The 13,905-nt window shown below is 38.5% G+C and overlaps 2 protein-coding genes across 2 annotated transcripts in view; one reads left to right on the forward strand and one right to left on the reverse strand.

The window, feature by feature from the left end:
• LOC101862807 (RING finger and SPRY domain-containing protein 1) overlaps window positions 1-4,903 on the reverse strand; it is an 85,040-nt gene extending 80,137 nt beyond the window's left edge. Inside the window, exons 1-2 of the mRNA XM_005101254.3 lie at window positions 4,760-4,903; window positions 827-1,198 (exon numbers count right to left, since the gene is read on the reverse strand). Of these exons, the coding sequence (XP_005101311.1) occupies window positions 827-1,027 (201 nt within the window). The 5' untranslated portion in view covers window positions 1,028-1,198; window positions 4,760-4,903. The remainder of the gene's footprint in view (window positions 1-826; window positions 1,199-4,759) is intronic.
• On the forward strand, window positions 4,901-13,269 carry LOC101863031 (uncharacterized protein C5orf49 homolog). The gene is made up of 3 exons (XM_005101255.3): window positions 4,901-5,241; window positions 7,906-8,025; window positions 11,041-13,269. The coding sequence occupies exons 1-3, from the start codon at window positions 5,089-5,091 to the stop codon at window positions 11,194-11,196; spliced, it is 429 nt and encodes a 142-aa protein (XP_005101312.1). The 5' UTR covers window positions 4,901-5,088; the 3' UTR covers window positions 11,197-13,269.
• Window positions 13,270-13,905: the final 636 nt, after the last annotated feature.

The raw sequence follows: 13,905 nt of genomic DNA on the forward strand, positions 1-13,905 counted from the left end.
ACACATATATTTAGTTTTAGTAGAGGTTTTTACAGCGCTCGCAACTGCATCAGGTCATATGAGCGCCAGAAGATTAGAGCTGTTACAAGAGAGTAACAAACATAAAAAAGAAGAAGGGGAGATAAAGACGATAGATGTTTGATAGGACAGAAGATGCAAACTAGCAAAAACAACACCAGAGCACCTGCCAACCACCTACAAACACATATATATATTGGTTCAAAATCTTACAAACCACAAAATACTTGATCTACATTCAATTTCCGATAAGCAGCCAAAAGAATTTTGATGACATCTGAATTAGTTTTATTACAATAACACTTTTCCATCCTACCCTAACCCAACCAGTTCACTGGGAAATTGCTCCGCAACCCAGGGTAGAACACAAATTTTGGCTAAGCAGGGAATCAGTTAAGAAACAACATATGTGGTGACTACCACTCAATGGAAGTAGTTGTGTGGCTTGACGTACGTCCTAGACGCCACGATAAAGGTTAACATTAAAAAAAAAAATATTTTGACGACTATAAATACGTCTAAAAATCCCTTTATATCATCTCAATCTCATCAAATACTGTCAGACCTGCTCTAACCTCCACCTGTACATGACAATCATCTAACGTACAAACGGCCACACTTCCCCCTGCCCCCCCTTTTTTTTCTCTACCATAATGACACTGTCCAAGATGTCTACCTGTCAAGGACAGTCACTTTTTATTTAACAGCCCATCTACGTAGTTATAATGCTAAAATTACATTTTTCATTTTCTTAATCTCTACTGTCCTAAAGATAGAGATAGCCAACCAATCTATCTGCAGTACAAACCTGATGGTTGTGAGAACGATTATGGGAGTGACGATGTCTGTGTCTTCGATCTGACTGGTCTGAGCCCGATGCAGTGGCTACGCTGTGATAATAACTGTGGTCTCTCTGACGATGCATGCTAGCATGAGAGCTGCTATCACTCTCCTCCGCTTGTGTGATCGGAGGATCTTGGTTCTTGTCCTTGCACACACAGGCCCCCATGGTGATGAAAGGCTCGATATTCTCCAAAGGCGCAAGAAAGCAATGATAAGCCACTTAGAAGGCCCTACTGCTGTTGAGGGAAATATTTAGTGTCTTGTGACTGTTCTCAAGTTTCCCCCATCTTATTTTTGGCTCCTGTCAAGTGATAAACTCTTGCCTGAACATTTTCATCTGAGGAAAAGAAAAGAAAATAGAGATGAAGGTATTTCATTTTTCAATACACTCACTTTTGAACAGGAGTTAATTTTACATGTTGTATCGTTATAAAATTAAGTGTATATGTGTTTCAATGAACACTCATTGAAAACGCTTGTGTCATCTTTCTTATTTTCACGCATTGAATATAATTGCAATGCTTTGCTAGCTAACATACCAAATACACCACTCTTCATAACACAAGTTCCAACGTTTTCAAAATCATGCAGCTAGGTTTACTAAGAAAAAGAAGAGGAATCACATTACTCCCATGTTAAGAACATTGCATTGGCTCCCCTTGTCAGCTAGAATGTCATAGATAAAAGTGCAATATTATGTCATAAATGTGTTAATAGCAAAGCTCCCTCACATCTTAGTGATCTCGTCCACATTAATGTTTCATCTAGATCACTAAGATCAGGCGATCAGTATCTTTTAAGAGTTCCTAGAAAAGGAGGTAAAAAATTAGCTGAACGATTGCCCACCTTGTTCCATCAGTTTGGAACTCTCTTCCCCAACCCTTGAGACCTACAACATTTGAGTTTAAATCTAAAATATCTTTAAAGACACATTTAATGACATCATTTTTATACTCAATAGATTAATTTTCAGTACAAAGTTATGTAAATGACGTTAAGTATCCATTTTTATGTGTTTTGCAAATTGCTTTTATTTTATTTATATGTATAAATTTGTATGTGATCATTTTGTAACGATGTGTAAGCGTGCGCGTGTGATAACCAAGTCGATGCATGTGAGTCTTTGTGTGTGTGTGTGTGCGCGCGCGTGTTTGGCGTGCATGTGAGTGTACGTGTGTGCATGTGATGTGTGTGTGAATATTGTTTGTATATATATAATATAATGCATTTAAGTAAAGTGCCAAGAGCTGTGTTCACAAAGTAGTGGGCGCTATAGAAATGATCTCTACATTATCATTATTTTTTTATTATTAGTATCTTCAAACTGATCATTATCAATTATTACATTGGAGGAGCTGACCAAATTGGACCTAAATGTTAAATGGTTGCTTTTGTTCCATATAAGGAGAAAGTGTATAAAATGGAGATTTGATGAAAATTGAACTTCAGTAGACCCTTTCCCTGAGTGTTTCACCACACAGATCCTTACAGTTACAGCAGGGCAATTATAATCCCTTTACCTGATAATTGACAATAAACAGACATTAACTACCGACCCTCTCCCCCACTCGATCCATTCTTCCTCCTACTACAGTGGAGTCCACTTCTAACGAGTCCTGAAATAACGAAAAGTCTGTTAAAAAGACACTATTCTAAAACCCTGTTTTTTTCTCTTCTTTATCTTTGCAAATAAAATACTGGCACAATCACACAAATTGCTGCTGCTGTGCACACCGCATAGGCCAATTATACATTATAATGTAAAACCTCGCAAGTGGAGAAACTTGTTGGTGAACTAGTGAAACAAAGAATGGGAGAGCCAACGTGTGTCAACAATGAAGACCGGAGCGAAAGAGTGGGGAGGGTGTGGCATGCGCACGCATTGCGTGATAGTCTAGATTAAAAGGCCTAGGCCTACCATGCCACTCATTTCTCTGATGCGGGGATGGAGATGTCACCGTGATGACGGATGGAGAGAATGTGTGGCGTGCGCAAGCAGACAGAATGCACCACAGGGTGTGGTGAGGTGGGGTGGGGGACAACACAGCTGACGAGTTAGCCTAGAGCCCTTTCTTTGTAATTGCCAACTCCGAGATGTCAACATCGCTAGCGTTGGAGAAAGATACCTGATTCGATTTTTGCGTATGAGCTGGAGGTCATGTTGAAACAAAATCATCATCAGGGGAGAAAACAAAAAGAAACAAACAAAATACCAAATTCATAGAGAAGGCCTAGTATATTATTTCCCTTGAATTTATTTTACTGGATCCCTTATAACGAGAACCCTGCTATAACGGACACACTTCGTTCCCGTCCCGTGCCAGTCCGGTCCTAGCTCAGCGCACACTCGCCGAACATCATCCCCATTCCGTTCGAGTCCCGCAGCTCTCAAGTGTGTATGTGTTAGTCTTCTTGAGTTTGAGTGCGTTTGTGGCCTACTTCTAGAACTGCCTGCGTTGGTTCGTATCTAACCATACGTCTCATGAATTCAAAACAGGCCAAGTTGGTAGCTTTCTCTATATATGTTCGTCCAATGAAATTATATGAAATGATACTACCTGATAAAAATTTAAAGCTTATTTGATAGTCTTGAATACCATTGTGTACAAGAAAAAAGAACACAATTAAATTAGAGACCAAAACATTCGGAAATTGACCTTTTTATCTCCTTTCAAACCCCAGATTATTCATAAAACGAGAAGAGCGTCTAAAAAGGTATATTTATATTCAAATGGGCATAACTACTCATAATGTCTTATCAGCTTATATGAGAGAGGGTTATTGAATGTGTTCGTAACTCTTTATAAATAGAACGCTATTGATAAAGTTATTTTCATCATCGAGAATCGATCAACACACGTTTCCAGACCCGCTCGTTGTACACCAACAATACACGCTGAGTGACCCCGACTGCCGGCCTGGAACTTCCAACGCAATAGGTTGCTGGTAAGAATCGCATCTCGGCACAAGACGCAGGACAAAATTTAAATAACATTCAGTCAAAATCAATCACTTCAAAGACTGGTTTTTGTGTAACTTTAACTATAGATAATCTAGATCAAGTTTTAATTTCAACTAATAAAATTCTAAATTCAAGGGAAAGTGAGAATATCTTTAACTAACAGTTAGAGGAGCAAAGAAAGGGAGGGTGGAGAGAGAGGAAAGGGGGGGGGGGGAGAAAGAGAGAGAGAGGGGGGGGAGAGAGAGAAAGAGAGAGACAGAGAGAGAGAGAGAGAGAGAGAGAGAGAGAGAGAGAGAGAGAGAGAGAGACAGAGACAGAGAGAGAGACAGAGAGAGGAGGTTGCATTGTCATTTTTTATGCATGATGTATTCTCATTCTCTTTCCAAATCCTGCATCATTTCTTTACACCAGATTCCAGAGTCTAATAATTTTCCTCTCTGCCCATTTACAATCTATCTACTCATCAGTCGATTTGTGTAACTTGTTTACCAAACTATACTAGGCTACAGAATCTAGACTAGATCTATCATTTAGATCTAGACTCTAGATCTAGATCTAAAATCTAGATTCTTGTCTAGGCCCTAGTCTTCAAAAGTGACAATGGTCCTATAGTCTGCTGTTGTTTGTACTGTTGTTGTTCTGACATTTGACTTTGTTACACTTTGTGTAGGGGCCTCCATAACTCCAAATCCCTTGCTTGGAGTTGGAGTAGTTGGGTACTCCGAGAGATTTAAGTCCCAAATCCACTTGATAGCTATCTTATTACATCAGCGGCATGAGTAGAATAAAGTGTGTTTACAAAATATATTGCTTTCCTTTCCTACAATACAAAAGTATAGAGTCAGAGTGAAGTAAACACAAAACCCCGGATGTGAGAACTGATGTTTGTGTTTACAAAAGCACACGCGAATATGTATGAATATTAAATCTAACAACCTTCCATATGAAACAGCAAGGAACAGTACTCCAATTCAGACGTGGTCACAGGGTAGAAAAGGAAAATGTTAACACCCAACCATGATTTTTACGCAAGCCATTCACTTTTACCAAATTACAGACATGAAGGCTGCCATTTTGAATTTTGAGACCTGAGATTTTATATGATATTTGGAAATAGACAATTTTATTACAATCTAATCAAATGTCAGATGTTGAAATCTACTTAAATAGTATTTGCATAACAAGATATATAAAACTTCAAAAAAATATTTTAATAGTGACATAGCAACCTGGGCTTTAAGAGTATAGAAACGCAAAGCGTCAAAATGGCGGAAACACCACAGGGCCTCACTGTTGTTACCAGCACTGACGAATTCCATATACCTGGAAGGCCATGCGAACTTTCAGCATTTTCTCATGTTCCAACAAATCGGCTCAACGAACCAAAAGAACGGAATTGTTTCAATTCGGATAAAAAGGTTTTTTCTTTTCTTTTTAAAAATAGATTCTAGATCTAGATCTAGATATCTAGATCTAGATCTAGATCTTGATATATTTGGATATGGTGGTCCCGACTTGTGTAGGCCTCCTAGATCAAAGAGTCTACATAACAAGAGGGGCCACTTCTCTCTTTGAGCTAATTAAAAAAGTGTCCTGAAAATTCGGTGGCGCCCTTTTCGCAAAAGCGCATCCTTTGCGAACAGAGTTACCCTACTTGGGTTTTAAAAAATCAAAGTCAAGTGAAACTAGCAAGTTTTTGGAATAAATTTCGGAAGAACGTTTTTTAAAAATGGTTACGCTGACAAAAAACCTCTTCCAGAGGAAAGGGTGATTGTTTTATTCGTTTAATTTGACTTTAGAATGAAAGGCGAGAGGTCATTAAAATTTAAAAAAAATTAAAACTCCGCACTGAACGTACCCAAAGATAGTAAATAACAAGATGGGCCACTTAGCCAAAAAAGTGTCCGCAGGAAGTATGCTCTTTGCTTCAGATGGCGCTGCAGTCTGTTTTGAAGCTCTCTTTCGTTTTTCCCGAAGAAGAATAGGAATAGCACCTCCTTGCGTGCGCAGATCGACTGCTGTTCATCAGCAGTTCGAGTTCGTTCAGTACAGAGTTTTAGTTTTTAAAAATTTTTATGACCTCTCGCCTTTCATTCTAAAGTCAAATTAAACGAAGAAAACAATCACCCTTTCCTCCGGAACAGTTTTTTTTTTGTCAGCGTAACCATTTTAAAAAAGCGTTCTTCCGAAATTCATTCAAAAACTTGCTAGTTTCACTTTGATTTTTTAAACTCAAGTAGGATAACTCTGTTCGCTAAAGGTACGCTTTTGCGAAGAGGGCGACATCGAATTTTGAGGACACTTTTTTAATTGGCTCAAAGAGAGAAGTGGCCCCTCTTGTTATGTAGACTCTTTGACGTACCCGAACTGCTGATGAACAGCAGTCGATCTGCGCACGCAAGGAGGTGCTATTCCTATTCTTCTTCGGGAAAAACGAAAGAGAGCTTCAAAACAGACTGCAGCACCATCTGAAGCAAAGAGCGAACTTCCTGCGGACACTTTTTTGGCTGAGTGGCCCATCTTGTTATGTACTATCTTTGCCTAGATCTACTACTGAAATATTGATACTGATTTAAATAGTCAGTATCAATGTTTTATGTTTTATCAGTAGCCTAGATCTAAATCTAGCCTACAAAATGAGCAGTAAAATTTCACTTGTTTTTACACAAGGCACGGGGGGTTGCCCCCCTGACCTAAAAAAACCCCATGGGGTGTTTCAGGGGGGCATGCCCACGATTTGATGTTTTGCAATTAGGTTTGAAAGGCTATCTCTCCATATCGGCACACGAATGAAAAAGTAATTGTCTAGACTTAGAACCAGAAGTAATCGTCGTTAGATTCTAGATTTTCCCTGTCACAAAAGTCGGGACCACCATATCCAAGTAGTGCCTGGATCTAGAGTAGAATCTAGATCTAGACCATTTAAAGTGTTCAGGGAAGTTGCAATGATAATAGAATAGGCCAGAGGGGATAAAAACAAAATTTAAAAAATTATTTTGTGTCAACAGGTATTTTGTGTCAAACGGCTTCATGTTAACAAACCTTGCTGTCCCGGAAATACGGATTTTGACCGACGGTCCCGGAAAATAAAAACTTGGCAAGCATGCTTCTAAAACAGAAAAATTAGCCTTCTGTTGCTCGGGAAAATGACGAAAATTTCAGGAGAGTTGGCAGGTATGGAGTTTCGACAAAGTCAGCTGATACGCATGCGCAGTGCTTGGCTTCATTCGTTTGAAAAGATGGCGTCAAAACGTTCGGCGATGAGTTCTAAGTCCGACTCTGGACCAAGTAAAGCAAAGAAACCGAAAAGGCAGCCAGTTTTTCTTGACAAATACAAAGTGTCCCTGATAATTAGTCAATGTCCCTGATTTTGAGCAAGGCTGTCCCTGATAGCCACAGAGAGGGGTGGGCAGCTATGCATAAGGCAACGAAGGGGTTAAAAGCATTTATAGAACTTGTCTGTGTTTAGAGGTCAAACCTACAAAAGATAGGCAGCACTGCAACTGCAACAGGAAAGGGTTAAAATTAAAGTGGAGGCCACAAAATTCTGAAGAGAAGTCTCTCTTTGACTTTCACAAATGTAGCTCAGGGCACTGCATGATTCATAATCTGCAATAATGGCTGGTATAAACACAAAACTTGAATCCACCAAAGAAATTTATGCTTAAGACGTTTCTGATGATTAGTTTTCTTTTGAATTACACTGTCTTGTCTTTAGTGACTATGCTTTTAAACTGTCATTTTTTAATGTCTATTATTTTAATATTAAGGGTCTTTTACTTTATTTTGGACACTACTTTTTATTTCAGATCTCAAAAACTTTCAGAATATTAGAATTTGATGGTGTGTCAAAAGTTATGTTTTGAGACGCCACCAACTTTCTAGTATCAGTGTACAATAGGACTGAACCTACGTGTCGGAGAACCTTTCAAATTTCCTCAAAGAGATTCCTTTGAATTCCAGTGTGTATTGAAACAGAATCCTTGGAATTATGCACGATGCCTTTTCATCACTGCCCCACGCTGACCCAGTTTTAGTACTGTATTCTTTTTATGATTCGTGTGCATAATGTTTTGTTCCAGAATCATTATCCTGGCTCCCGATATGACCGGCAGTTTCGCAAAGTGGATGGCTATAACAACAAACTGCACAGAGACGACAGAGAACACGCTAAATCAAGAGGACTTACTGTGAATGACGAGGTAACAGGAACAAATTTAAAAACACGCAGTCTTTTTTCCTGAGGGTGTGGTGGTGTAGTGATTAGTGCGCTCGCCTCCGAAATGGAAAGTCCTGGTTCGAGCTTTGGTTCAGACACAGATTTTTTTCGCCCCCTTTTGCCCACCCAGCAGTAATGGGTTCCTGACTTCTAGTTGGGGAAATAAAGATGGGGTGGTAAGGAACTGGCCACCTTACCACAATATTCCGAAGGCCCAGGAAGTTGTTTCACTAACTAGGCAATTCCCAATGTCCGGATCGTATGCGGGAATAGCTTTACGTCAGTCTTTTTTCATGTTTGATAATTTATTAAGTATTTAGCCATAAATGTTTGAATTGAAAACTCAAATGACATACAAACTGTACTCCTTTTATACACATATATAGATCTAGTTCTTTGAAGTGTTATAAAGGACTTCTTCCTTTATGCACTTCCTTTTCGACCAGTTTCTTTGTATCATCTGTTACACTAACTGCTGTGGTTTTAGTTTCTATTTCCGCTCTCACAACGGAACAATTTCTTTTTTGTTTTCGCCTTACCTCCTAGTTGTGTTTTCTGGACAATCCCCCAAGACGTGTGGTAATTTCTCACTGAAAATTACCTCCCCATATCATTTACTCTTACTACCATGGAACTCAGTTATAATGATGAGACTGGTTGCTCTTCTGTGTACTGGTAATTGGCATCTGTCTATGTTTCCGTCTGAAATGAAGAAATATATCCAGAGGGCATTTTCATTAGCAGCTAAGTTTTAGTTGTAAATCATAACCATAACCGCATTGTTGGTAAAAGACTTAGTCATAAACCTGTAAAGCTTTCAAAAAGGACACAGAAGAAAATTGCTGAGCAAGGTAGACTACATGATACTCCACAGAGAGTATACAACAGATAAACTCTTTTAGAATGCTAACCCAGAGACATGACCAACTCTATCCACTCCGCGATATTGTATCTTTGTTATTACTTTTACATTGTATTTTTAGTTTGCTAGTGCTACTAGTTTAAACCAGCTTGTGTGATGTAGGGGTTTGGCGGTTTGCCATCGTGTGCAAGAGACCTGAGTTTGATTCTCGCTCAGTCTTAAAGCTTGCCTCCTAAATAAAATTATCTAAATTGTGTCGATGGGTGTGTAAAAGCACCTACATTAAAAAAAAGCAAAACATTATCAGTCTGACAGTTAATGAAACAGTCTGACCGAGATGAGAAGCAAAACAGTTAAATTTTAAAAATTAATGTTTGTAAAGGGCAAAGTGAGGTGCAGTCTCTGGAAGTCTACACGAATAAAATAACAGAGCTTTTATATGGTATACGGTACGGTATAGTCTCCGCCTAAATACAAGCCATACAAAGGCACGCTCCACTTATATGCATACTTTCTTCGTAAGACAAGGTTTTAAACTAGAGGTCTTTAATTTAGATGTACAAATGCACGGTCACTTCATCTAAATGTAGGCTTCGATCTGTGAAACACATCGACGGGTAAAGCTTGACAAAGGGAAATTTTCCCTATAACCTTCACAGCTTGCTTTATAAAACAAGTTTAGACAACCCAATATTTTGCAAGACTGCCCTTCACGCAGAACAAAGAGTGATGGAGAGCGTGAACCACCCTACTTTTCATGGGCACATAAATCTAGGGTGGGGCAAGTGACTTGTTTATGAGGGGGGGTGTGTTTGACTGGAATGTTTTTTAATAGGTCTCTTGAAATGCATCATTGAGAGAAGGTTTCTCACTGGTGTTTGGGTGACTGTGCTGTAATATTTAGTTAAGCCTATGATGTATGAATATGATGTGCAGTAAGTGTGAATGCTGAAGAACACTATAGGATTTAAGATTAGTCAAGTTTCTCTGAAAAAACTGAAAAACTTACATAGTTTGTAATGTATTTATTCAACGAATCACAAGAGAATAGTCTCTCAGAATGTCTGATATCATCCATATATATACATGTAATACATGTTTAGACACCGTTGCAAAAGATGACAGGCAGTCAGGAGTGGTCGCTTGGAAAGCTGCTTGGTTAGCTGCTTGGTTGAGTGTTCTTCCCTCTCTATGACTATCACCAAGTTTCCTCTTATTATCTGTTCTTGGCATGTTAGAGCACATCTGTACAGTGTGTAGGTCTTTCTGTTTTTTTCCCGTCCTTCACTCAATGCCCTGTGTAGTCATAACAGCGATCGGGGAATCCTTATAAAACAGTTACGTCTTGTTGCATCATTGGGGAAATCTACCACCCAAACCTTTCAAGGGAGGTCATTAAAATATCAAGAAAATTAGATGGTTGCATCCCTTTCCCCCTTTGAACGGTTTGGTTAAACGTACATTCCTTGGTTAATGCACGCTTAAGAACCCTCATGAGCACAGTTCACAGTGCGCTTAGACAGAGACCACTGTACATAATACAATATTGAAATGCAATTGTGATGTATCTTTGTAGATGATACTGGTTTCTTCCCGTACTTTTGAAATTGAGCTGTTAACCTTGAGGTAGGCAACTGCTGCAGGACACATATGTGTCACGTACTGGTGGAATTAGGCGCTCATCAAATTTTGGGCACATGGGGTTATTGGTTCACATTAATAGTCTTTTCATTTGCCTTCCTTGTGCTGAACAAAAAATCCGTTTATGTTGAATAGAAGTCGAAATATTTGCGATTGAAAGAGGTCAGGGTCGCCCAGTTTTAGAGGTAAAATTAGCGTGAAAATGGCCTCCAAAGTTTGGTAATTTCTGTAGCCCGCGCGATAGTTCTTGGAAACTGAAAATGTATATTTTTTGTGCCTTTAATCAATGTTTTTCTCTAAAATCCACCCAAAAATGTGTTTTTTAAATGGACATAAAAGGTGTTGAGCTAAAACAAAGAAAATGAGAAAAAAATTGCCCATCGGCCAAAAAAATGCCGATTTCTTTGATTTCATTTTTGACGAGCTCTTGATTTCACCGTGATGTCTCACAAACAGTATTTGGAATTTTTCAACATGCTTTTGTTTTCTTGACAGGAAAAAGTGAAGGATGTCCCGACTCTTGCTTCTACCATTTATGGACATTACCTTGACGTTCACACAGACCATCCTGACAGAAAGCATGTCCGTGTGGGGCATGTGAAGTCTGAATTTTACAGAAGGAATGGAATTCCTACTGCTTTTGAAATGTGATGTTTGCCATTTGAAAATATTGTTTACACAATCAAGAATATTTGGGGATTTTAAGCTTTGCTTTGTAATTAGAATGTAATTTTATTTCAGTTTTTATGACATGTTGAATTTAAAGTTTAAAGTCAGCTGAACTGCTGTGATACCTCGCCAGTGCATTCCATATATTTGTGTCAAGTTGTCAAATGTAGCAGAACATATTTTCTGTGGTAATGTCACACAAATTTTATGTTACCAATGTATTCTCATTCAGGTTGGTGTTAGCATCTCTGTGATTATATGATTTGTTGTTTTATTAATTGGAATGTTTATTATGGTTGAGGAAGCAATAAGAAAAACAGTCAGTGTAAGAATAGAATTAATTTTTGGGGGATAACATACATAGGGTAAAATCATTTCATCCTTGTGGACTCTTTTGTTGGAAAAACTTCTCGTACCTGTGTTGAAATTGTTGCATTGGGTACACTTTTACAGCATGACTATTGTGGCAGCTGTGGCACAGTTGGGTAAGAACTTAATCGGCATGCTGAGGTTCATGATTCAAGTAGAAAAAGGATCATAATAATTGTCATCCTTCTTGGAATAGATCTATTTCCTGTCAGCAGCAGAGTTGTCAGCTAATATAAGTGCTCTTTCTTTCTATGAAACGACCTGCCTACACCGAGAGAAGCATCTAATCATCTAAAGAGCATGTGAATTGTGTCAGCAATATATCACTCTTCTCTGTAGTCTTATTGGGATTGGTCGAGATTTTAATACTTCATGTAGTCCAGCATAGGCTGCAATTGCGAATGTTAAATTGAGAGGGAAGTTAATAGAGATTGCAATTTCTGAGTCCTTGAAGTTAGATTTGCGATGGTAGAGCATGAAGAAAAACACCTGCCAAGAAACTTGTCTTGTCAAGTAGGACAAAGGGTTCACAAATGTCAGCTCAAAAGCTTGATGGATCTGTCTTTCACTTTGACCCACATCTCTTTTTTAAAAATAAATTGTACAGAAGAAAGAAAGATGGCTTTTGTCTTTCATTGACAACAAATCACTTCTTTAAAATGAATTATAATTTCTATGTCAGTGAATTCACCATAAAGCTGCTTTTGACTTATCACTAGACTAAAACACTCTTGAGTCAGAGAGGCCGTTTTCCGCTAAGAACGTCTCACTTCTCTTTGTGTTGTAGGGGTGCTCATCGTCAAATCCCCAAAACGATGTCTTACCCTTGCATTCCAGGTATCTTGAGTTACTCTCTTACCATGTAACTCGAAGGAGTAGGTTTTTATTTTTTAGCTCCGTGGGTTCTCAATAAAAAGTCAGGAGTTAATATGCACTATAAATTACATTGTATAAAGAAAATGGTGTGTGGCTTATTAATTCTGTGTGTGCTCTCGTCATTTCATAAATCAGAGGATTTTTTATTTGCGTGAGGAAAATGGTCAAAGTATCTATAAAAACAAGTTTAACACACCTTTCAACACTGTTAGTGTAGTGGTATTAGAATTAAAGAGGCAAGACCTCTGAATTTAACGTCCATATCCAATCAATAGGATCATGCCAAATGGATTGAAAGCCTCAACTTGAAAACTCCACTTACCTACCTGAGTTAAAAAATGACCTGATGGGGATTTGAACCTGGGACGTATGCTCTGTAGTCTAGTATGATGATACCAACTGATCTAACAAAGGCCCGGGACTCGGTCAGATGAAAGTTTTAAACCTACGGTCTGTGAATATTTATAGGTAAAGGATAATGATAATGACGAAGGTTATTTCCCCTGTAAATTCAACACCAAAGGTTAAGGTGCGATACTTTCTAATTAATGTACTGTGTAATATAGACATACATGTTACTCATTTATTTGAAATTTTTTCTGATTTATGATAGAAGAAGTTAGGTTTAGTTGATACTGAACATTTGAAGCAGGAAAATATAAAAAATGTCCAACATTAGTGAGTGTTTTTGTTTTTATGTAAAATTGTTTAAAAAAATTTTTATGGCATGATTGAAAAAAAATAAAAGGGTGAACCCCTTGCCATTGGTGTGTGTGGCAGACTACACAACTGAGGTACGGTTGGCTGCGACTTACAGTTCTTGTTTTTTCTTTCAACTTTTTGGTTTTAATTTTGATTTAGATGCTGTCAATGATTATCAATGCCTAGTTCCCTTTTTTAAATTGTTTTTGTTTTCTAAATAAATGCAGGTGTTTGTACACTCCCATCGACACAATTTAGATCATTTAGTAGGCTAGCTTCGACCCTGCTTGTGAGGGCCAATCTGGGCAGAGAGGGCTACAACAACGTAGTTCTAGCAGAAAGACTGAGATACTTGATAACAATTATTAATTTATTCCCACATGGGAATCAAACTCTAGTATTCTACTTCTACATGTGAGGGAGAAACCCTTAACCACTACACCAAAGATTTCAGTTTTTGCATCAGTCCTGCAGCACTTGAGAGATGCCTACATTGGGCCTGGACTCTCTTCTGCTCCCGTAGATTTGTCATCCTTTAGGGTCGCCTCTGACATGAGATTTCAACAAGTCTCCTCTCCTTGACTCTCTGCTTTCCTCAGTGTGTCCAGCAGCTCCGTGGCTGTCCAATTCTCGGATGTTATCCTCCCATCTTTTTTTCTGTCTGCCTCTCCATTATCCTCCCTGCACAGTGCCTTGTAGAATTGTTTTAACAAGGCCTGAAGAGCGGATGACATGGCCAAACCA

Source organism: Aplysia californica, unplaced genomic scaffold, assembly GCF_000002075.1.
Source record: "Aplysia californica isolate F4 #8 unplaced genomic scaffold, AplCal3.0 scaffold00276, whole genome shotgun sequence".
Lineage (NCBI taxonomy): Eukaryota > Metazoa > Mollusca > Gastropoda > Aplysiida > Aplysiidae > Aplysia > Aplysia californica.

Coding starts and splice junctions, on each gene's coding strand:
- LOC101863031 (XM_005101255.3), top strand. CDS start 5,089: ATGGCGGAAACACCACAGGGCCTCACTGTTGTTACCAGCACTGACGAA. Junction 5,242..7,905: donor GTTTCAATTCGGATAAAAAG/GTTTTTTCTTTT, acceptor GTTTTGTTCCAG/AATCATTATCCTGGCTCCCG. Junction 8,026..11,040: donor GACTTACTGTGAATGACGAG/GTAACAGGAACA, acceptor TTTTCTTGACAG/GAAAAAGTGAAGGATGTCCC.